Genomic DNA, 22,528 nt, shown 5'->3' with positions numbered 1-22,528 from the left:
CCTTATTTCTTCTGTGAATTAATAATTTTTTAGGTTCAGTGTAGAAATCCAAGAATTTATGGTTCAGATGGTTCCATATGGTCCAGATGGTCCAAATTCAAGGAGGAGACAAGGCCACTGGATGGGAATAAGATTCCCCTTAACATAAAGAGGAAGGGTCATAGCCCAAATCTCCCTCTTGCAACCTCTCCCTGGCAGAAGGATCTAGGCATTAAAATGTGTTGGGAGCAGGATGGGTAAGTGTTTGCAGTGTTTGTTTTGGTCTCTTTCTTGGGGTTGACGTTGACCCAGGACACTGATGGCTTTATGAACTGAGAGGGTTATCAGGCAATTAGGAAAATTTTCTAAGAGTCTGTAAGGCAAATGGCCTCTGGTTAACTTAATTTCTTACCCTGAACTGCCCAGGAACATAGGATGAACAGTTTTGAGGGTCCATTAGGTCTAGACATTTGCAACGTACCATAAAGGAATGAGAGCTTCAGCTGCCCCATCTCCTCACCAGGACCCGGCACTGCCAGGTTTTTTATTTTGTTTTGTTTTTATCACTCATAGTTGGGTAATGATGGCTCATTATGGTATCATTTTGCATTTTTTAAGTTTCCTTTTGATATTTGATATTTTGTTTTTAGGAGTTTGGAGGGATTACTCTAAGTTATGCCCCATCTTGAAACAGACATTGCCTCTGGCTTGTGGACCTACTGTTAATAAATATCACATGTGTTACAGGGAAGGTATTTCCTGTCTGTTTCCCCCATTGAACTGTGAGCTTCCCAAAGGCTGGAGTGGGTCTTATCCATTCCTCCTTCTGCAGCACCCAGAATGATGCCTGACCTAGAAATGATGCATGGTGATTATTTCATAAGTGGGTTATTCAATGAATGAATTCGCCCAACCTGTAATTAGGAAGAATTGGATTTATTCAACAATCACCACCTTGAGCGTTCTCAGAGAAGGAAATGGTTGGGTTGTTTTCCTTGGGGCTTAAATTTTTAAAAAAATGGAATTGTTACAGGGGAAAGGATGTAACATTACAGGCTGTCATGTGTGCCAAGCGTGAAGGCCAGTGTTTTCAGGATGTGTCTTGTTTTGTCCCTTCCTGAACTCTGTCATAGACGATCACTTAGTATAGAGGAGGGAGCACTGGCTTTGGATAAAGCTGGAGTCTGTCTCTTGCCTTGTGACCTTGACCAAGGGGTTCAAAGCCTCCCTTTGCCTCAGTTTTCTCATCTGCAAAATGAGGACAGTAATGCCTAACTTACGGTGTGGGTTTGGGTATATTAAAGGAGGTGTGGGTAAAGTATTTCGTGTGTTTTTTTTAATTGTGGTAGAGAATGTGTAACATAAAATTTACCACCTTAACCATTTCTGCAGTTTATTTTTTAAATTTATTTAATTTTTAAATTTATTTATTTATTTATTTATTTATTTATTTATTTACTTACTTACTTACTTATTTATTATTTATATTGAAGTACAGTCAGTTACAGTGTGTCCATTTCTGGTGTACAGCACAGTGTCCCAGTCATGCACATACATACATGTATTCATTTTCATATTCTACCACCTTGACCATTTCTAAGTGTGTAGTTCAGTGGTGTAATGTATAGTCACGTTGTTATGCAACCATCACCACCGTCCATCTCCAGTCATTTTTCATTGTACAAAATTGAAATTCTGATACCCATCAAACACTGACTCCCCATTCCCTTCTCCCTGCCCAGCCCCTGGCAACCATCATTCGACTGTCTATGAATCTGACTACCCTAGGGGCCTCCTATAGTATGTGTCTTTTTGTAACCGGCTTACTTCACTTAACATAATGTCCTCAAAGCTCATCTATGTTGTAGCCTGTGTCAAAATTTCTTTCCTTTTTAAAGCTGAATAATATTCCATTGTATGAATATCCCACATTTTAATATCATTCATCCTTTGATGAGCACGTCTTGGCTATTGTGAAGAGTGCAGCAAGGTACATGGGTGAGCAAATACCTCTTCGAGATCCTGCTTTTAACTCTTTGCTTGGCATGTGTGTTGCATTCAGTAATACTTAGTTTCCCATTTTCCCCATTTAAAACGCGATGAAGCAGAGGTGCCAGAGGTCAATTAATTTGACTAAGGCCTCACAGCTGATACACTGCTGGAGCAGGATTTGAACTCAGGTTTTCTGTTTCTAAATGATCTATTCTCTCTCCATAACCTCACTTTGCTCTCAAACATTTTTCAAGAGGAGGGACTGGTATCTTGATTGAGAGGAGGCCATTTGGGGGGACCTCAGAAGACCCGGAAAAGAGGGAGAGAGATGGTAGTATCCATCACTGTGAATTTTTATAATCAGTCACTTATACTCTTTGTGACAGGCCCTAAGTGGGAGAGATTTGCACCTCAATCAAGTGGGCTCTTGAATAGCCAGAACGCATGGGTTTTAGGGAAATCGAAGAGTCGTACGCCCCATGCGTTGGTTTTGCAAAGCTTCAACCACAGCATGAGATAAAGGCCTTTTTGGTGCACGTGGGGAAATTCCTTGCACAACCCCTGGAGTGGGACTGGCTAGAGGGTCCTTCAACCCCTGTATGGAATCGTCTTTGCTGGAGACTTGGTGTAGAACAGAATTCATCCTCCATCCGTGGGGCATGCGTGCTGCGTTATCACCTGCAGGGTGCACACCTGAGCAGTGTAGCATCCACAGTCTTTGGTTAAGCTGAGCCCCGTTTTTTCATCTGTTACGTTGCTTTACTTTGTCTTTGTTTTTATTCGCTGTCCCAGGCATCAGATGGCTCGCTGACAAAACACTTACTCACCACACATACACTCCAAAAAGAAAGAAAGAAACCAATTTCAGAGCAAATAAAATGGACAATACAATCAATGCACTTTTCTTAGAGAAATAGTTGACTTTTAGGTGAAACACCTTGCATGCTGCCTGTCATACAGCAGGTGCCTGAAAATCGTTCTTTTTTTTTCTCTCTCTCGTCCTTTCCTGTATTAGAATTCAGTTCATGCAAGGAGCTTGGACAGTCACTGGTAAATGGTGGGGTGGAAGGGATAAATGTATTCCCTGACCTGAGTGGTGTGGGAAAACAGGCATTAAAAATGAATAAATGTGCTCATGTGGATAAAGAAGCAAAGTAAAAGGAGTATCAGGAATCGAATCGTGTCCTCCTGTCCCTGGACTGATCTGCTAAAGTCCTAGTTCTCAGTACCTTGGAAAGGGACCTTAGGAAAAGGATCGTGGCAGGTGTGACTTGGTTCAGTTGAGATCATCCTGGAGGAGGGCGGTCATTCAGTATGACTGGTGTCCTTACGGAAAAAGGGGGATTTGGTCACAGACGTGCACACACGGAGAACAGCACGTGAAGATGAAGGCAGCGATGGACGTGATGCTCTGCGGAGCCGAGGGACACCGAAGATCGTGCAAACCACCGGAAGCTGGGCGAGAGGCTTGGAACCATCCTCAAAAGGAACCAACTCTGCAGACGCCTAGATCTCGGACTCTAGCCCCCAGCACTGTGAGATGATGCATTTCTGTTGTCCAAGCAACACCCCTTCCCCAACCCATTCTGTGTTACTTTGTTACGTCAGCCCTGGCAAGTGAGTACAGAGAGCTCCAGGCGTACCTAAGATAGGAGAGGGCTGGAGTAGGGGGCCCCTCGGAGAACAGGATGTTTAAGCAGAGGCTGGAAAGATAATTCAGAGACAGCTTGGGAAATAGGTAGAAAATAAGAGAGCATTTGACAGAAGAAATAGCATTTTGATGTACGGTTAGTGCTTACTTTATAATTTATTCTGCCAAGTGTGGTGTCTTGGTTTTGAGTCCCACAAGACGTTGAGGACTAGAACCGACGAAGTCCAAAAGGACTGGCTGCTACCCACTTTGTGGCTGGTAAAACGGACTGACCATGATGGAGGAGAAAAGGAGACTTAAATACGTGACATGAGGAGGAGGAAGACACAGAGGGAGAAGGGAAGAAGGAGCAGAAATGAAACCACCTGTCCACGCGGGGGCTTTTGAGCGAAGGGACCAGCAGCCACGGTTACACTAGCTCCTGAAACTGACTTCTGGGGAAACGGCTGCTTGGAGCATAAAACAGCTTTAATGACAATGCTGAGCCATCAAGGGTGAGCGCAGCCACCTCAGAGGTGTCCTATATCAGAAGTGACTCTAATAAACTGTGGTTTATTGCACACGATGCTACTTCAAATTAAAATGGTCCTTCTCTTCTTGTTGCTGTCTTTGAGAGTCCCCTTTTCAAAATGTACCTTCTAAAACTGGGTTAGGTCCCTCTCCCCTGGGCCTTCACAGAACTGCATTTTGCTGTATCATAGCACTGATTGATCACGCTGATTTTAACTCCTCCATCACACCTGAGTTGTTCTGATCTGCCCCCGATCCTAGGTTGCATCACCTCGGAGCACAACCTGAAATCTGAAGTGAATCTCTGTCCCCCAGAGGCTGCATACAAAATAGCTTTTGGCCATTAAAACATTAAACAAATATTTGTTTAACAACTCCTTCAAAACATTCACATCCTAAGTGGTCAAAATTAAAAAAAAAATTTTTTTTGCATGCTTAAAGATATAAACCCTTGGGCAACACAAATGCCCAATTTGCCAAAGGCTTTAAAATGGTATATGTACATTTTTTCTCCATTGCAAATCCCTGCCAATCCCTATGCCACCAAGATTCAATAAGATGAATTTAATTCTCTTTTTACATCAACTCTTTTCTGGTGACAGCCTAGCCTGCTGTGTTCTTTTTTGACAAATTCAGGGTAATTTTGAGTTAGATCTGATTTTTTTTTTTTTTTGGTTGCTTGTGGCCAGAGTAAAACCTGTATGATGTTTCAAACTATAATTTTTAGGTTTTCTCTTTAAAAGGATGATGGGCATAAAGGTTTGGAAAAGACAGAAAGGAAAACAGAGCTAAGAGCCAGAGCTCTTGTTATGGTTTCTGAATGTCTATTCTGCTTTTTTGGTTGTTAGGAGAATTACTGGTGCAATTGACTCCTGCAGGAACACATCCTGCCTCTTCCCTCTCATTTGTCCACTTCTGGGACAACTGAATAATCTGGGATATGTCCAAGAATTCTGAATCCAGAGGGGGCCTTAAGGAAACTTAACACTCTCCTCTTCTCGTGGCCACCCATCATGTTGTCTTGGGTACCTGGACAATTGGAGGCAATAAAGCTTATCTACAATATGTCAGATGCTTACGATGCTTCATGTGCGATGCTGAGTGTGGGGTATGTGTGGTCTCTTACCTCATAGCAAACCCATTAGAAAGCTGTTGTGGTCCTCTTTTAGAGTTGAGAAGACCGAGGCTCCAAAAGGCTTTATGACACACCCAAGGATGCTGTTGGGAAATGGAAGAGTCAGAATTTGAATCCAGGATGCCGTCTGGATGGCATGGTCTGTGGGGAGTCTGTGAAGGCTACCTCATGGGGCACAGAGAGTGTGTTAGAAGCAGAGGGGATGAAGAAGGACCCTGGACAGGACCAACATGGCCTCAAGGATCAGGCAAAAATATGGTACTTCTCAAGGGTGAAAAAAGCTTTGGAAAAACGTTATGAGTTCCTCTAGTTAGTAAGTGGTGTAAGAGCTACGACTTGCCCATCAAGCACAATGCCTGACTCACTGTAGACACAAATATGTAAGGAGGAATAGAAGGATGAGCCAAGTTGGAGAGGTCAGGGCACAGGTGGGTTCCACAAGGCAGTAGGGGATTCTCAGGATAGGGGAGCCCTTGTAAGTTCTATTCTCTGGATAAAAGAGGAAACAAACAGGCATAGATCTGGCCAATAGTTTACTCATTTGAGTGTGAAATTTTACAAGCAAAGATACTCAAGACAGAAGAGTCTCTCTCCACAGGGGAGGCGCAATGCTGAGCCTGGTCCATGCTAAGTGTAGCCTAGCTTACTGGAGGAAATACCAATGTTGCCATTAGACATACCTGGGATCGAATCATGATGGTTACTAGCATGCTGTGTGACTTCGGACAAGCACCTCAACCTCTCTGAGCTTCGGTTTCCTTATTTGTAAACTAGAATTGTTAACACTCAGAGAAACAGGGGTACATTTTTCACATGGTTAATTTTTATTTGGCCTTTCTGGGTATATGACTTTTGTCTGAGTTGGCTAGCCATCTTCTTGGGAGAGAAAGTACAGAATAAAGTGGAAAGAAAATCACTCCACGCCACTACGTGGGCCCACTGCCCCAGAGTGCAAGGCTCTGTGGCAAGATCCTGGCTCTGCGGCCATGTGGTATATGAGGGTCACCGAGGATGTCAGCGAGGCCGTCCTGTAATTGGACCATACCACTTTATCCCTTTACCCTCAGCGTTTCTCTCAACTTTATCCATTATTCTCCTCCTTCATCTGGGTCTGAAGACCAAAGAGGGAACGTTGAGTGACGTGATCTTAGTCCCTCTTCTTTCTTTCTTTTCATTCCCACAATTCCCTAGAATAAGAATGCTCGGGCTTCTTACCTGCTTTCCTCTCTGGTCCACCCTTGCCAAAAACTTCTGTGGTCTTGCTAACCAACTCTGGTCCTTAAGATGCTAAAGAGAAGAGATAAAGGAATTTAGTAAAAACCACCTTTCAAAGTCAATAGCGTGGCTTAAAATTTTATTATCGTCTGGCTGCAGAGTCATTTTGTGAATGCCAGAAATTGGCATTTAACTTCCTTAGAGACAGTAAAGAAGTGCCTAGGATCACAGATTCTAGGGGCGGGCTGCCTGGCCAAAGCGCATCTCTGCCGCTTACAAGCGGTGTAGCTTTGGGTAAATTACGAAACGTCTCTGTGCAAGATGGAGTTGATAGTATCTCACAGGGATTCTTGGAATGATACATTAGTTTGTATATGGAATAGTGCTTGGCACCTAATGCCACCTGTTTAGTATGCATATAAGTGTGTCTTCACCTTCTTTCTTATTAATCAGTATCCTCATTATCATTTTTCTTTGTGTTCCTTCTTCAACAAATCCTAATTTCTTAGCCTTACCCAGATATATGGATGCCATGGACCATGTAGTACAAAACTCACATACTCAGGAAGACAAAACAGAAAAGCACGTTAATAATTTGAAAACTACATTGTCCTGAAGACCTGTAGTCTAGTGGATACAGTTGTTTTCCCACAGGGCTGTGGGGTTAACAATTCTGATACCGCTAGACATGTGTACTGGAATTAAACAACTAAGTATATTGATGGTGGAGGATGGGAGCCAGGCATCTCATTGTTGGGGTGAGAGGTTACAAGTGAGCACAGGGAGAGGGGATGGAATGACCCATGGATTAGAGTTGGAGGTGAATTCAGGTTTAGCTTTAATACAGATACAGATGGTTACATATATAAATATTTGCAGCTGTGTATATATGTACGAGTTGGTGTACACACATATTTCCTGTCAGCTGAGAGGGACCAGAAGCCCTGAGCACACTTAGCACCCAGATTTTGGTTTCTAATACTATTCTCCAAGACAAAGAACCAGGGTCCTTGAAAAAATGGCTGATACGGGGATGGGACAGGAAATAAACAATGTGAACTTAGAGCATCTGGGATTGGCAGAAAGTAAGGAAGTTCTCAAAAAACAAAAGGTGGTGGGTGGGTCTGGGGGGAACGTAAGAGCCGACCGAAAGAGCTTCAATGGCCAAACCTGGGAAAATTTGAACAAAGAACCAAATTACATAGTGCTGGATTATAATCCAGAGTATAAAGTACATATCCACGTGTCCACACTGATATATGCATCAAATGATTGGATAAACAGTTAAAGGGGGAAGAAGAGACAGAACTCCCATGAAGAATTCCAAATAATTTATGTAGATAGTCTGTTCTCACAGAGGTGGAGCATAACATAGCTCCCCACTCCTCAGGTGTGGGTTGTATACAGTGACTTCCTTCCAAGGAGTATGGTACGGAAAGAGGGAAAAACAGAGTAACTTTATAGTGGAGAGACTTGATAAACACTGCCGCAGGCAGTGAGGAAGGTTACTATCAACAGCGACATCATCGCAGAACGCGTCCTTGAGATGGTCTGATGAGAATGTCACCTTATTTGTCAGGTTGTCCTCCCCCAAACCCAACCTCATAACTCCAGTCTAGTCATGGGGGAAAAACAAAAACATCAGACAAATTCCAAACGAGGGACATTCTACAAAATACCTGACCAAGGCTCCTCAAAACGGACAAAGTCATCAAAAAATAAGTGAAGTCTGAGAAACTTTTTGCTTCTTCTGAGATTCTCTTTGCAAGAGACATCCAAAGAAACATGATGATTAAATTTAAAGTGCTACCTGGATGAGATTCTGGAACAGAAAAAGGACATTAAGCAAAAGCTAAGGAAACCTGAATAAAGTGTGGATTTTACCTAATAGTAATATATCAGTATTGGTTCATTAATTGTAACAAGTGTACCCTCGTAATAGGATATTACTAATAGGATAAACTGGCTCTGGGCTACGTGGGAACTCTCTGTGCTGTCTTTGCAGTATTTCTATAAATCTAAAATTGTTCTACAATAAAAAAAAATTATTTAAAAAGATTGTCATCCTTATATCGTTACTTCGTAGGAGTGATACAATGATTTAAGGAGGTAGTGCGTGAATACTTCATTACCAGGTGACTGGCACGTAGTATATGCTCCACAAAACAACACTGTTTGGCCATCATGTGCCCTTCTGTGCTATTCTTCCTCGTGATGTTCCGTGAAGAACTTACTGTTGTTGCCTTTCCTCCAAGATGAGCCAAACAGCCTAGTTTCTGATAGTCGTCTCTTTTGCACTGAGAAAACTAGAGCATCAATCGTCACCAGAGTGTTTATAACTGAGCATTTTTGCCTTAATTGACCCTATGAGGACTGCATTCATTTCACCTCCATTTAGTACATAGTAATGGTACTTACATGGCAGTTATCCTTGGTGTAAGTCTGCCAGATACTTCCATTTAGAGTAAGTGTACCTTAACTTTCCTTGAAAATGTGTGTCACATCCACGAGGCCCCTTTTCTGGCCTAGGAAGGAGAGCATGGTGTCGTAATCAACTTCTTGTTTACAGATTGAGGGTCTTGATGGAACGCAGCATCCCAGAACAGCAAGTCCTTGTTAGCTATTTCTAAGGGTCAGAATGAGTTACAAAATTATAATGAGGCAGGGAAAGTTTCTTTGGTGACACTGGGTAGGAAGTACCTTCCTACAGAGGTGAGATGGGTCAGATATCTCTGGGGCTGAGGCGTGTCTAGAATAGAAACCATACTGATGGGAGCAAGACATTGCTGGACCCACTGGATTCCCTCTACGGTTGTGTCTATGCAAAAGAAATTTTATAGAGATAGATAGATAGGTAGATAGATAGGGAGTAGATAGATTATAATTATAATTATCTATATGTATATATATATAGAGAGAGAGTATATAAATTTAAGTAAATTAATTATATATGCATTATATCATTTATATATAAATTACGTATATTTATATGTAATTTCTTTTGCAGTGTATATATATTTATATATAAATATATAAAATACAAATGTATTTATATGTACAAGCACATATAAATATGTATTACATAATAGATAAAACAATATATAATTATATATTGCATATATAAATGCAAACACATGTGTAGACATATACACATACTACATATATACATATAGTCAAATATTTACCTACCTCTCTTTGTGTTTCTTCTCTCAATTGACAAGGACAGGATTTGCAGATAATAACCCAGATCTCACCCACTCCTCTCTCTTCACAAACCCTATTGTTCTGTTTTTCTTGGATGCCAACCTGAGCTTACCGCCCATCTACTCTTTAGTTTGTCCTCTATACTTGGATATATGTGTGGAAAACTCACCAAGAAACTAGGTCGCCAGGCCTGGCCCATCTTCCCGTTCTGTAAAGTGAAAATAGCATTTAAAATCCCCCATCACCAATGTCTGTGTAATAATTCTTGATTGCTGCCCTGAGACGGGATTTCAATATTTCTGAATAAGCAATGCCTGGAAGCTAGCACAAAATGGCTATCTAAAACTGCCAGAAATTTGCTGCCTGCTGTTCTGAATGTGAAAGCGGGAACGTGACCCTGGGGCAGCCTGGTCTTCTTCTGTGAGGGGTCACTTTGGTGGGCTATCTCGGTCAGACCCACTTCCATTAAGTAACTGCTTGCTTCCCCTGAGTGAGCTCAGGATTTGGGAGAAATCGTCCAAAAGCAAATGCTTTATAATGGAGTATTAAGTATTCTGTTTAATAATATGAAAGGCTATCCCAAGTGGTAAGGAACATCTCTACACATTTTTTTTCCTTAATGAAGTGTTCAGCATTTCCCCTGGCTGGACTGGAAGCAGGGTCTGAACACAGAGGGTGGGACCTGGGACTATGGGCACAAAGAGATGGCAGTGAGGGCTCACACCGGATCCTGGGTTTGGGTGGTGTCCGCTCTTTAACTAGACTGGCTAGTGTTTGGGATCTATTTACAGAGAAAAAACAAAAAAACAACAACAAAACATTAGAATGTTAGTTAATTAACTTCTGAATGTCTTTGGGCACTCTTTATGTGCTATTGAGACAATTTGCTCTTTGAAAATCTGCTGAAGCTCTGCAGAAAACCCAAGGCCAGTGCCCGTTCAGCCTTGATGCACTCTGCGGGCCCCATGGGAAGCCAGTGTCAGCTTCCCAGAGGGGATCCGGACCACAGTTGCATCAGTCAGAACTCTCCGTTGCACGTGACAGTTACCCCAAAGCACACTAGCTTATTTAGAAAGAGGCTTCCCGTCTCCTTTGCTTTCTCTTCCATTTGTCCTTATGTTTCCACAATGAAGAACGATTTTCTCCATGTGGTAGATTCAAACTCACTTGAATTCCTGGCCTCCTGGCTTCTTGATTCCAAGGCTTCCAAATAGAAAAACTTCAGGCAAGAACTCTGATTGGCCCAGCCTAGATCACATGCTCGCTTCTGGCCCGATTCACTGTGAGTTGGAGTGGTTGTGACTGGTCTCTTTTGATTCATGTGCTCACTCTGTGGCCATAGCGGTGAGTTACTGGCCTGATTTCCCACTGCCAGCTCTTTCTTACATCCCTCAGTAAGAGTTCTCTGCCACCAGAGCTCCCTCCGTCCACAAACATGGTGGGTTACAAGTGCTGAGGAATTACTGTCTTCCAGAACCAGCCCTCGAACGGTGACTGATGGGAGCTGGCATACACTCGGGGGCTCACTTGCCCGAGGGGTGATGCAATTCTGAGACGTGTGCTCAACACCATTCGCCAGAATTCCAGAGCGGGATTAAATTCTGGCTCACCACAGTTGCCCTTGCTTGGCACGGCACTCTTTATTGGCTCCTCTCTCTTCCCTGTCTTGCCCCTCACCCCTTTTCTGCAGTATGTCCAGACATCACCCCAAAATAGGCTTGTACTTCGTGAATTCTTCTGGGAAAACCCAAACCAAGAGAGTTACTGTGACTAGCAGCTCACCACGTGACTCAGATGGGGCTGGAGCAGTGTGCCAGAAGAGGTGGTGGTTCTAAATACACAAAAATAGCAGCTGCCTATGCACGCTCACACGCGCACACACATGCACATGCATGTAACGGGGGAAAAAACCCAGAGAGCAGCAAACAATGAGAAGTTATTCCTTCTGCATGAGCATTTGGGCACAAAACATGTTGCCCAATGGAAGCAGACGGACCAGCTGATCCGGAGAGGAAGATGTCAGAGGATCTTGGGGTCCAGGCTACAGGGAGAGCTGCATTTATATGAGACAACATTTCCACCAACAGTTCACTAATCTGAGGACTCTTCCACCCCAGCTAAATCCCAGCCAAAAGGCTATCACGGCGGAAGGACACGTCTGCCTCCTCAGATGCTGGCCAGAGGCTGTGTGACTTGGCTTATGTTTGGCGATATTCCCATGAGCCAGTTAGGCTGGTGTGATGGTCCATGCATGTGCAGTGATAAAAATACTCTCCTTATCTCTGTGTCTCAGCTGTGGTGTCCCGGCTTCTTTCCACTGGAGTATATTGGTTTCTAAAGCCAAGCTTATTCCATACATGCCATGGGTTGAATTGTCTAGATGCCGTGCCGGCGAGAGGGGCTCAGGTGTGTGAAACTCTGAGGGAGGGCTCTTCAGTAAAATACACACATTCAGTCACCCATCCACCCACACACACCTCTAAAGGTTGTGAGGGAAACAAAATAGGAAAGATAAAAGAGCCATACAAGGTTGGGGGCAGTCTCAGTTTCAGATAAAGTCTACCCCAGGGGTTGTCAAGCTATGGCCCTCGGACCAAATTCAGTTGCCAGCTGTCTTTGTAAATAAAGTTTTATTGGCACACAGCCACACCTACTTGTTTACATAATGTCTATGTTTGCTTTCTTGCTACAAGGGCCGTGTCGAGTAGTTGCCAAAGAGACTGCTCCAGCCGCAAAGCCTAAACTATTTACAGTCCAGCTTTTTACAGAATGAGTTTGCTGACCGCTGCTCTAAACTTATCCCAGCCCAGGGGAGCTCTGGGGCGCCCACTGCTCCATCGAGTTATCCCCACCTGTGAGGCCAGGGGCTGGGCTGTGCATCTCGGTGTCAGCTGGGCACTGGGTGCTGCCCTCCCCTGGTGTGGAGGGTGAGGTGCGTCAAGCAGACTAAGCCAGGATGGTGGCTCCCCGTCAACTGAGAACAATTTTCTGGACATTAGGGGCAGCTGTGAGCTGTTAGCAGCCAACACAGCAGCTGGGAAATGCGTAAACATGCTGGGGGAGGGGGATCTTCCAGGGCACCACCAGCAACTGCTGCCACATTAATCTGGCTCTCCAGACACGCTTCATGAGGCTAGAGAGAACCCTGGTTTCCTGCCGGAAGCTGGACCATAATGATCTCACCTGGACTCCCTGACTCCCACCTCACTCTTGCCTCTGGTCCGTCCATCTCATTGCTCTCAGGGTGAAGACAGACACGCTCACCAAGTTCTACTGGGTCCTGCCGGCCTCTCCAGGCCCACTTTGTCCCACCTTCCTCACACTCTGGTTAGAGACTGGGGGCGGGGCGTGGGGGGGGATCTTTCTGTTTGTGAGGATGCAGCGTTCCTTCCCACTCGAGGCTTTTGCCCCTGCTGTTTCCTCTGCCTGCGGCACCCTCCCCCGCACATTCCACCATCCACCGCCCTTAACCAGCGTCTAGATCTCAGATCTCAGCTCGGCGTATATTTCCTTGGAGAAATCTTCCTGAACTTCTCTTCCCATGAATCTCATTCCCTCTAAGTAGCCAATATTCAGTTTGTGTATCTTTATGTATTTCGTTCAGTCTTTGCAAACCACAGCACACAAAAATAGGCATAGATTTTCCTTTCTTTAAACCAAATGCTATATTATTTGCATTACTTTGACATTTGCTTTTTCCCTTTAACAATACAAACCTTAAGAAAATTCTTTAGTTTGACATGTATAGCTAACTGATTTTTTTTTTCAATTTTACCCTTTTCTTTTTTTTTAACCAAAGTATAGTTGATTTATAATGTCATGTTCGTTTCTGGTGTACAGCATAATGATTCAGTTATACACATATGTATTCTTTTTCATATTCTTTTTCATTAGAGGTTATTACAAGATATTGAATATAATTCCCTGTGCTCTACAGTAGGACCTTGTTGTTTATCTATTTTATATATAGCAGTCTGTGTCTGCTAATCCCAAACTCCTAATTTGTTCCTCCCCACCTTCTTTGGTAATCATAAGTTTGTTCTCTGTATCTATGAGTCTATTCCTGTTTCGTATTTACAAAAGCTTATTTGTCTCATTTTTTTAGATTCCACATATAAGTGATACCATATGATATTTGTCTTTCTCAGTCTGACTTACTTCACTTAGTATGATAAAATCTAGGTCCATCCATGTTGCTGCAAATGGCATCACTTCATTCTTTTTTATAGCTGGGCAATATTCCATTGTATGTATATGTGTGTGTATATATATATACACCACATCTTTATCTACTTATCTGTTGATGGACATTTAGGTTGCTTCCAAGTCTTGGCTATTGTAAATAGTGCTGCTGTGAACATTGGGGTGCATGTACCTTTTGAATTTGAGTTTTTTCCTGAATATAATATGCCCAGGAGTGGGATTAGTTAACTGATTTTTAAGTCATTGTTTTCTAACAGCTGAATGATATCCCATTACATGTATGTCTATATCATGTACATAATAGGGATGTACAATCATCTAAGAATTCCTATTTTGGTAGGAGTTCAGAGTGCAGGTGGCCAACGAGAGATATTATAAATGCCAGAATAATATTTATATACACTAGGGTGGTTTTTATTTTTCACGTTCCCAACAGTGGTGCAAAGAACATCTCTGAGGAAATAAGCTCACATGCTGCTACTTCCATTTCTGAAGGCTCAGTCCTTCAGAAGTGGTGTTATCTGGTCAACATACACGTGCACTTTATATTTCAATACACACTGCCAGATTTCTTTCTGCAAATATAGCAAATCGCCTGGCCACGATGCATTTTTGAGACCACTCTGTTTCCAACATCTTTGCCAGATTGGTGTCCTTCAAACCTTTCCATTTTTGCCCAGCTCTCGGCAGAGGAGTGGCTTCTTGCTGTCCTGACTTGCATTTCCTTGGCTGTTACTGAAGCTGCTCATCCTTTCACACGTACATTGTTTTGATAACAGACATAGCCCTGCAGCGATAGGACCTTGTGTTAATTTGGTGGGGAGATGGGAACGTTTTAAGCTCATCCTTTGCTCTTTACCCATCCGTCCTCGGCTGCTTCCAGCGAAGCCTGTACAGGGGGTTGTCGCTGGTGAACCTGCACATCCTCTGCCGCTCCCCCCTCTCGGGTCCCCAAAGGGTGGGGACTTTGGGTCTCGAGGGATGTGGCCGTGGGCAGGGTGGGTAGCAGGTCCTGCCCGTATGTGACCATTTCCCTCTGTTCTCTTCGCTTCCAGACACCGCCCAGGCAAACAACGCAGTGCCCACCTCCCCTTCGCTCCAGCAGATGGGCCATCCACATTCCTACCCGAGCCTGGGCCAGATCTCCAACCCCTACGAACAGCAGCCGCCCGGCAAAGAGCTCAACAAGTACGCCTCCTTGAAGGCGGTCGGTAAGGGCTGTTCTGTTTCTCCTCTCTCCCCAGAACTTCTCTGTTCCTTCTAAGCTTCCTTGCCTCCTTTTCTACTCCTTTTTCTATCTTTCTGGTCTCTCTCATCTGTCTGTCTGTCTATCTATCTATCCACCCATCATCTATCTGTCTACCTTTCAAAATTTCTCTGTCTCTCATATAATCTGGGCCTCTCTGTTTGGGACACAGTTCACTAGTGACCAGAACCCCTCAGCTGCTTTCTCTCAGCCCCAGATCTAATCCTCCTTTGCTGTGTGGGGTGGGGTGAGGGGGAAGGACACCTGTGGGGGCTGTTTCCCAAGGAAGAGACCATGGATACTCACCTGGTCCCACTGATACCTCAGCCCCTCTGTCATTGACCATCTGTCCGAGTGAATCCTCCCAGAACCTAGACGTAGGACTCAGGACACCTGGTTCCCAAACCCCCTGCCCTTTCGTGGGTGACACTCAGCATTCCCACCATCCATCCGCTCCCTGAGAAGTCGGTAAGCCTGCACGTTCCTATCCTGGCAGCTTCTGCTCATCCAGATGTAGATAGTTCCTGGGGCGGCAGCCTGGAGAGCTACTGTTACCTGAGTTCTTATCGAGTGTGAGACGTTGTGTTGGTCCTTTTATAGACACTGTCTCATTTTGTCACAGCGATCCAAAGAGGAAGGCATCAATATTGTCCAGTTTTCAGATTCGGAAAGCTGAGACTCGAAGAGGCTAGTTTAACTTGCCCCAAATCAAGCAGCCTCTGGGCGACTTGAACTGAGACTTGGACTCGTGTTTTTCACTCCAAAGCCTGTGCTCCTGTTGCTGACCACCCCCACCCCCACCCCCAGCCCCGGGAGGGTTCAGTCCGTCGCCCCCAATTCGTACATGAGGGAGTGTGACAGCGACCCTGACGTGACCTAGGCTCCTGAACAGATTCCTCCTGGCTGCGTTCTGTGGGATGGAAGCCACAGCCACAACAAAGTCAAGCTCTGGGGCAGGCAGAAGACCCACGGACCCTGTGCTTCTTTTATTACCAGCTTCTCATCCTATTTCCTTCCCCCACTGCCAAGCTCCTCCTTGGACCTGGGATAGGAGACACTTGCTAATCAATTCCAGTATGAAATCTTAACTACGTTACCAACTGAGGACAGAAACCAAAGCACAGACACAATCACGTGTCTAGGCTGCTGTAGTAACCATGGTCTATGCACTTCAGATTCATAGAACAAGCATACTGGTGCCCGGCAGAGGGCCAGGCACATAGTTGAAGCTTAGCGTGAGAACCAGAAGTCTATCTTTAGCAATTCATGTTCCCCCATCTCCTAGGACTTCCAAATGGGATCATTTGGAAAAAGGTTGAAGGGTGTTTATGTATTATGTGCTTCCTAAATCCCAAGCTTCGTAAGATCTTACACACCTGCCCCCCATTTTTCATGTTGAATTTTTACATCCAACTCAACCATCATCTACACCCCATGACAGATTTCCTCTATTCCGTATTGCCTGTTTCTATAGCATATCCATCCTGAGCATGTTCAAAGAGACGCAGACATTACTAGGAAGGGATGAGGGCCGCTGCCTAGGAGAGAAAGAGTTAGGGTATCTGTGTGGATGTAACTTCGGAAGCCTTCATGCATGATTTGGTAACCTGCCTCCCTCTCTCAGCCTTGCATTTGGGTGATAATTAGCATCTGCCCTTACATTTGATTCTTTGGGCATAAAAAGAATCTACCCCAGGAGGGAGGGTATAGCTCAGTGGTAGAGGGCATGCCTAGCAAGCACAAAGTCCTGGGTTCAATCCCCAGTACCTCCATTTAAATAAATAAGTAAATAAACAAACCTAATTACCTCCCCGACCCCAAACAAAAAAACAAACAGAAAAAGAATCCACCCAGACATCTTTTTTTTTTTTTTTTTTTTTTTGGAACTGGTCACATTACCAAAAACAACTCATGTCTTCAACGTACGCTTGGTGTCTCATTCCCCCTCAACACCCAGTAGCTCTTTGGATAAATCATAAATTGATATTCCAACAGAGTTCCCTATTTACACAAGGCTCCTTTGTATAGCAAAGGTCTGCCATGCCTTTGGAATTAAATTTGAAGTCTGAAAGTTTCTTTGACTTTGAGTAACTCTTTCTTCTACAACGCAGAAACTCCTTAAATGTTTGTTGAATGAATGAATGAGTTTGTCTTCGACAAGAATCAAAGAATAGCTTAGTTGGAAGGGAGCATCCTTGTATCTTCTAAAAACTCTGAGGGATCTCACTTGGGGGACCCACCCCAATCCTGGATATGGACCGTGTGCTCCTCTTCTCTGTCCTTCTTTTCTGACTGTGACAAGAGTTCACAAGCTTTATCTGAGTCACGGATGGTCCTGTGAATCTCTAGCAAGTAGAGGTCCCGAGAGGGGCAGGCTGAGCGACTGCCTGACCCAAAGGGCTACCCAGGAGTCCAGAGTCTGCCTGCCCAAATGACATGCAAATCCCATAATAAACATTCTTTCAAGGGTTCTTTATTAAGATACAATGTGACCATGGTGTGAATGAGGAAATGCATTTCATTATCAAAATCATTACCACCCAGGAGAGAAGCTGTTTAAAAAGTGGTCTGCTGTTGAAAGCACGGCGGTCTCTGAGAACCAGACTCATTTTCTGAAACTCTCAGTTCAGCAAATAAGCGGAGGCTTGGACAACCTTCAGGGTTAACTGCCAAGTTCACAAGCTCTTCTGAAAAATAAATTTCTCTTGGAGGCTCTAATATTCAGAACATCCGGTGGCTTTGAGCCGGTCACCACAACCCTCTGATCTAAGCTGCTTCGTGTGAAAAATGACGAAGCTGAATTCTATAGCTTCCAAGCTCCATTTTAATTTTACAAATTAGAAAATTGAATAATTCTACTCATCCTTGTTATTAGAATGCTTGTGGGCCATTAAGTATGTCCCATTCATTCACTACCAACTCTGGGGAGAAATGGGTGGGAACTGGTTGTTCTTAAGAAAAATTCTGCCCCCCAAAAGCCTTCATGTCTATCTTATTTTTAATTTAATTTTATTTAATTTTGCTTTATCTTATTTTATTTTATTTATTATTGTTTGCTTGTGGAAATCCTACTCATTCATGTCTAAAGAGAACTCTTCTCTCTCTATAATTTAGGGATTTGGGAACATCTGGTCACATATAGCATGTGGCTACAGAATGACCTCTGTTCCCAAGGAGTTCACTGCCCAGTTGTTGGTAAAAGATTAACACGCACTAGGGAAATGTAAGGAGCTAAAACCACGTGGTCCTCTGTACAAGAAGGAGTGATGGAGTTGGATCATTTTTTGTTCAGTTCATTCATTCATTCTCCAAACATTTAATCTGGCGTCCCTTGACTGTAAGGTCCCCCGAGGCATGAACCAAGTCTGTCTCATTCATCAGTGTATCCCCAGCTCCTATCACTTTGAAGGGAACTCAATAAGCCCCCCCCCCATACATATGGGCAAAACCAGGTGAACGATAATACCACGTGACAGGCGCTGCTCACATCAGGCCAGGAGCAGGAGGGGACTAGCAGGATGCTAGACTGTAGCACAGCCTCAGCAGTGGGTCAGGACTGAGTTCAAGATTTGTTTCACATGTTTATTGCAGAAATTACTTAACCGCCTCAGGTCTCAGTTTCCCCATGTGTACAATGGAGATAATAAAAACACACAACAACGGTTTCTTGGGAAGATTCAGCGATGTAGTGCAGGGAACATGCTTAACTCGGTGCAGAGTCAGCCTTCCGTCCATCCTGCCACATATGAGAGTCTCCAGGCAGAGTCGTTTGCTGGTCATATTTTTTCCTCGAATCTCCAAACACACCGGTCCCGTGATTTACATGCAATTGGTAGATTTCATTTTGAAGGAAATACAGAGTTGTGTCCATATCCTTCACTCCAGTTTGATGGGGAAGACGTGCACGAAGGCTAACTCATTTTAGGGATCTGATGAAACAAACAAGCAAGCAGACAACAAATGACTTCTCTGAGCTGTGCTTAGGGCCGGCAGAGAGACAGCCCAAACCTCTTCACTCTCCCCATCAATAGCCTGGACAAAGAAGGCCCATGTGCCCAGACCTACGACTCCTAAAATCCATCAAAGAAAGGTTCGGTTTTACTCAACTAATGCTTCTTACTAAAGTCAGAAATGTGGGGTTAAACATTTTAGAAATATTTTCTACTAAGGAAAGTTGAGATGTGTGTCTTGTTCTAGACTCAGCCGAACTATAACCTGAAAATCCAGTTAAGCACACACATCCTCTGGCCTGAGCCACTGGTGTGATGGGTGGTTACAATGTGAGAACCCACGTTATGGCTCCTCTCCGGTAAATGTTTCCAAGACAGTGGTGAAGATATCCCTAAGGGTCATCTGATGGTTCAGAGATGGGTGACTCCTGCTTCCAGAGCTGGCAAAAGACCACTTTTTTTTATTTTATTAATTCCTGATGAGCATTGTAAAGGAAAAATCACTTGCACATTGGCTTTAACTTCTATTGGCCTCACGTCGAGAGGTTTTTTCCCTCCAGGTATCTGAGAGTTTAAATCCTTGGCTGCCTAAGGTTCCTGACCATGTGCCCTTCAGATGCTTCAGCGCAACTTATGCTGCCCAGGGAGATCAAGAGAGGAGGCACCAGTATTACTGATAAAATGCTACGGTGCCTTTGTTTGTAGTTCAAAATTTTAATAAGAAAATCTTTGCTCTGTTGCTGTTTGACAGTGGACAGACTGTTTTTGCTAGCACCGTGTTCCATTTTCCAACAGTGCCTTTTACCACCACGGCAGCAATGCACTTCGACGCGGCAAGAATTCCTTTTTCACTCTTTCTGGAGGAATCACATGTGAAAAGGCTACATGATACATAAGCCCTTCCGCCACTGCTAGTTTTTTGTTTGTTTGTTTGTTTTTTAAGTTATGGAAGAAAGGGAGCTAGTATCATTGAACTCACTCTCAAACAGTACACCTCTGAGGGAGGTATCAGGCCCAATGCTTTGCAGATGGGGAAACTGAGGCCCAGTATAGTTAAGTAATTTCCCTACAGTCACACCCGAAGAGCCAAGAATCATATTCAGGGTTGACTGATTCAGGCCGTCTTCCTCCCACCGAATGATGCTGTCTTCCGCAGAGCAATTTCTGGCACCGGAAGGGCAGAAACAGGCAAAACAAAAATTGAAGAGGCCCATTCTCTTCTTTTGTAGGGGAGAACTTACTAAGGTAGTCATTGTTTTTCTTTGTTTGCTGAGTATAACTGAGGTCTAACGTTTTTCAAGTATATGATAGTCAAGGTATAAATTGATATATATAGTACAATACACAGGTCATAATTTTACAATAGTGTGATTGTTGAAATATACATTCACTAGGGTAATTAATATCCTGTTAAGGATAAAAAATATTTTCATCTCCCAGAAAGTTCCCTCATGTCCCCTTCCTCATTGCCTTAGGCTCATCCCCTTTATATAAGGGTTCAATTTTTCACCCAAGAAGTATTTATCTATTGTCCACTAGTGCCACCAAGCACACAAGGAGACCTTAACTATGTATTTGGTAGTTTGTGTGACATCTTATTAAATGCCCTTATTAGCAATGGATTTATGAAACAAAATTTGTTACTGCCTTGCCAGAGCTAAGCCCTGTCTTAGGTAGTGGGGACAGAGGTGACCACTGGATGTTTCCTGCCTTCAAAAGCAAACAGTGATGGATTTGACTTGGGGACAAGGTGGCTTCCTTGGGCCCAATGACTCAGTGACGCCAACAGGCTTGTGTCCACCTGCACAGGAAGATCTGGGGCCACGTCACTATTTCCAGATGTCAGTGACCCTGTCTCAGAGGAGAAGAAACACCAAGTCATCCCAGGCGGGTCCCAGTTAATTTTAACTTCGTCACTCGTCTCCTGTCATTCCAATTTCCCCTCCGTTGTGAGTGATGAGGGTGTAGAGTTCATATCCGCAGGGGGAACGTGGCAATTTAAGCGTCCTTTGGCACGCCTGGGAGGCCAACCAGAAATGCTTAAATGGGGCCGGATCCGTGCTCTGTAATCATTCAGATCACAAACTGTTCCCTGCGTCTCCTCCCAGCTGGCAGCCTGATATCTCTGGAAATTGGGCAGAAATGTTGAAGACTTGGTTTTTCCAGGTAGATTCCTAAGAAAGGACAGGCGAGCTAGGAGCGCACGCTGATTGGTCAGGCCTCCAGCCAATGGGCAGAGGCTGCTGCACGGGCCCGTGGGTGGGTTTGCCCCGCTTTGAGCAAAACCCGATGTTCCGGAGGAGGCCTGTCCAGGAATCCGGGGTAGGGTGCTGCCATGTTCAGCCAAACATCTGAAACGGAATTCAATTCAGACAAACCGATTTATGATAAGAAAAATTCCAGGCATTATGGGATTCTCAGATAACAAAACTGATCCCTTTAGCGTTTAGGGGAATTCCTTTCCTTAGGAAAAGTGACTCTGTGGAGAACCTTGAATTCATTCATGCATTCAACAGGATTTTGCAAACACAGACTGGGTGCCAGGCAGTGTGGTAGGGCGATCTCCACCCTCTGCACTCTCCACCCCTCGCCTATCACCCAGCATTTAGAGCTGCAGTCAGCAGAGCCTGCCCCCACCTTGAATTTGGAGCTAATAAAGCACCCCCGCCCCCCTTTTTAAGAGGGAGATTGCAGTAAAAGATAAAAATTTCTCTCTTGTCTACTGAATGTTGCTGTCAGCCAGAGTGACCTCACGTAACTCAGATTTTCCTTTCTTTCTTAGAGGGTTGAAATTTAGAGCCAGATTCACCACCTGAGAATTCTCTCTCTCCCTGAAAACATCTAGGCCTTTTTGAGGGAACCTCTTTTGATCCTGTGTTGGGTGTTATCTTGACAGTGCTTCAGGGCCTTGCAGAAAGAGGTGTTCACATAATCACAGTTGTGCATTTGGTCCCTGGCCCTCTTCCCCAGGTCCCCTGAGACCTGCCCCCCTGGGAGGCTGCAGCTGGGGTGCCAGCCAGCCGCACCTGGGTGTGAGGGCCCAGCGCACACGGGAAGCTGGCCAACAGATCAGCATCTCTCCATTGTTATTTTTTTAGGAAGTTCTGAGGGTGACTGGGCAGTGGCGACACTTAAGTCACCAAAAGGTACCGTACGGCTTTTTCTAGCCCTCTTGTCCAGGTGTTGTTGGATTTGACGTTAATCGGTGAAGGCACAGAGTGTCTGTGTGTGACCAGTGCACACGTGTGTCCGCGTTGGGTGGACCTGCAGGTCTGTCTGAGTTCCAGTGTGTTGGTGTTGTGTATGTATGTGAGTGTGTGTGTGCGCGCGCGTGTGCACCTGGCATGGCGTGTCTCTGCTCCGCTCTGTTGTTGAAAAGCGTACTACTCGTCATTTCCCAACATTCATTGCCTGAAGGAAAATGTCACTATCAGAAACCACCC

The 22,528-nt window shown here is 44.3% G+C and overlaps 1 protein-coding gene across 2 annotated transcripts in view; it reads left to right on the top strand.

Annotated features, from left to right (window-relative positions):
* Positions 1-22,528, top strand: part of SHISA9 (shisa family member 9) — a 263,802-nt gene that overhangs the window by 223,639 nt on the left and 17,635 nt on the right. For both annotated transcript variants that reach the window (XM_032460766.1, XM_032460765.1), the window contains exon 3: positions 14,945-15,100. In XM_032460766.1, coding sequence (XP_032316657.1) covers positions 14,945-15,100 — 156 coding nt within the window. The remainder of the gene's footprint in view (positions 1-14,944; positions 15,101-22,528) is intronic.

This window comes from Camelus ferus, chromosome 18 (genome assembly GCF_009834535.1).
Source record: "Camelus ferus isolate YT-003-E chromosome 18, BCGSAC_Cfer_1.0, whole genome shotgun sequence".
Classification (NCBI taxonomy): domain Eukaryota; kingdom Metazoa; phylum Chordata; class Mammalia; order Artiodactyla; family Camelidae; genus Camelus; species Camelus ferus.
Note: the sequence above shows the minus strand (reverse complement) of the source record. Positions and strands in the feature narration are given on the sequence as shown.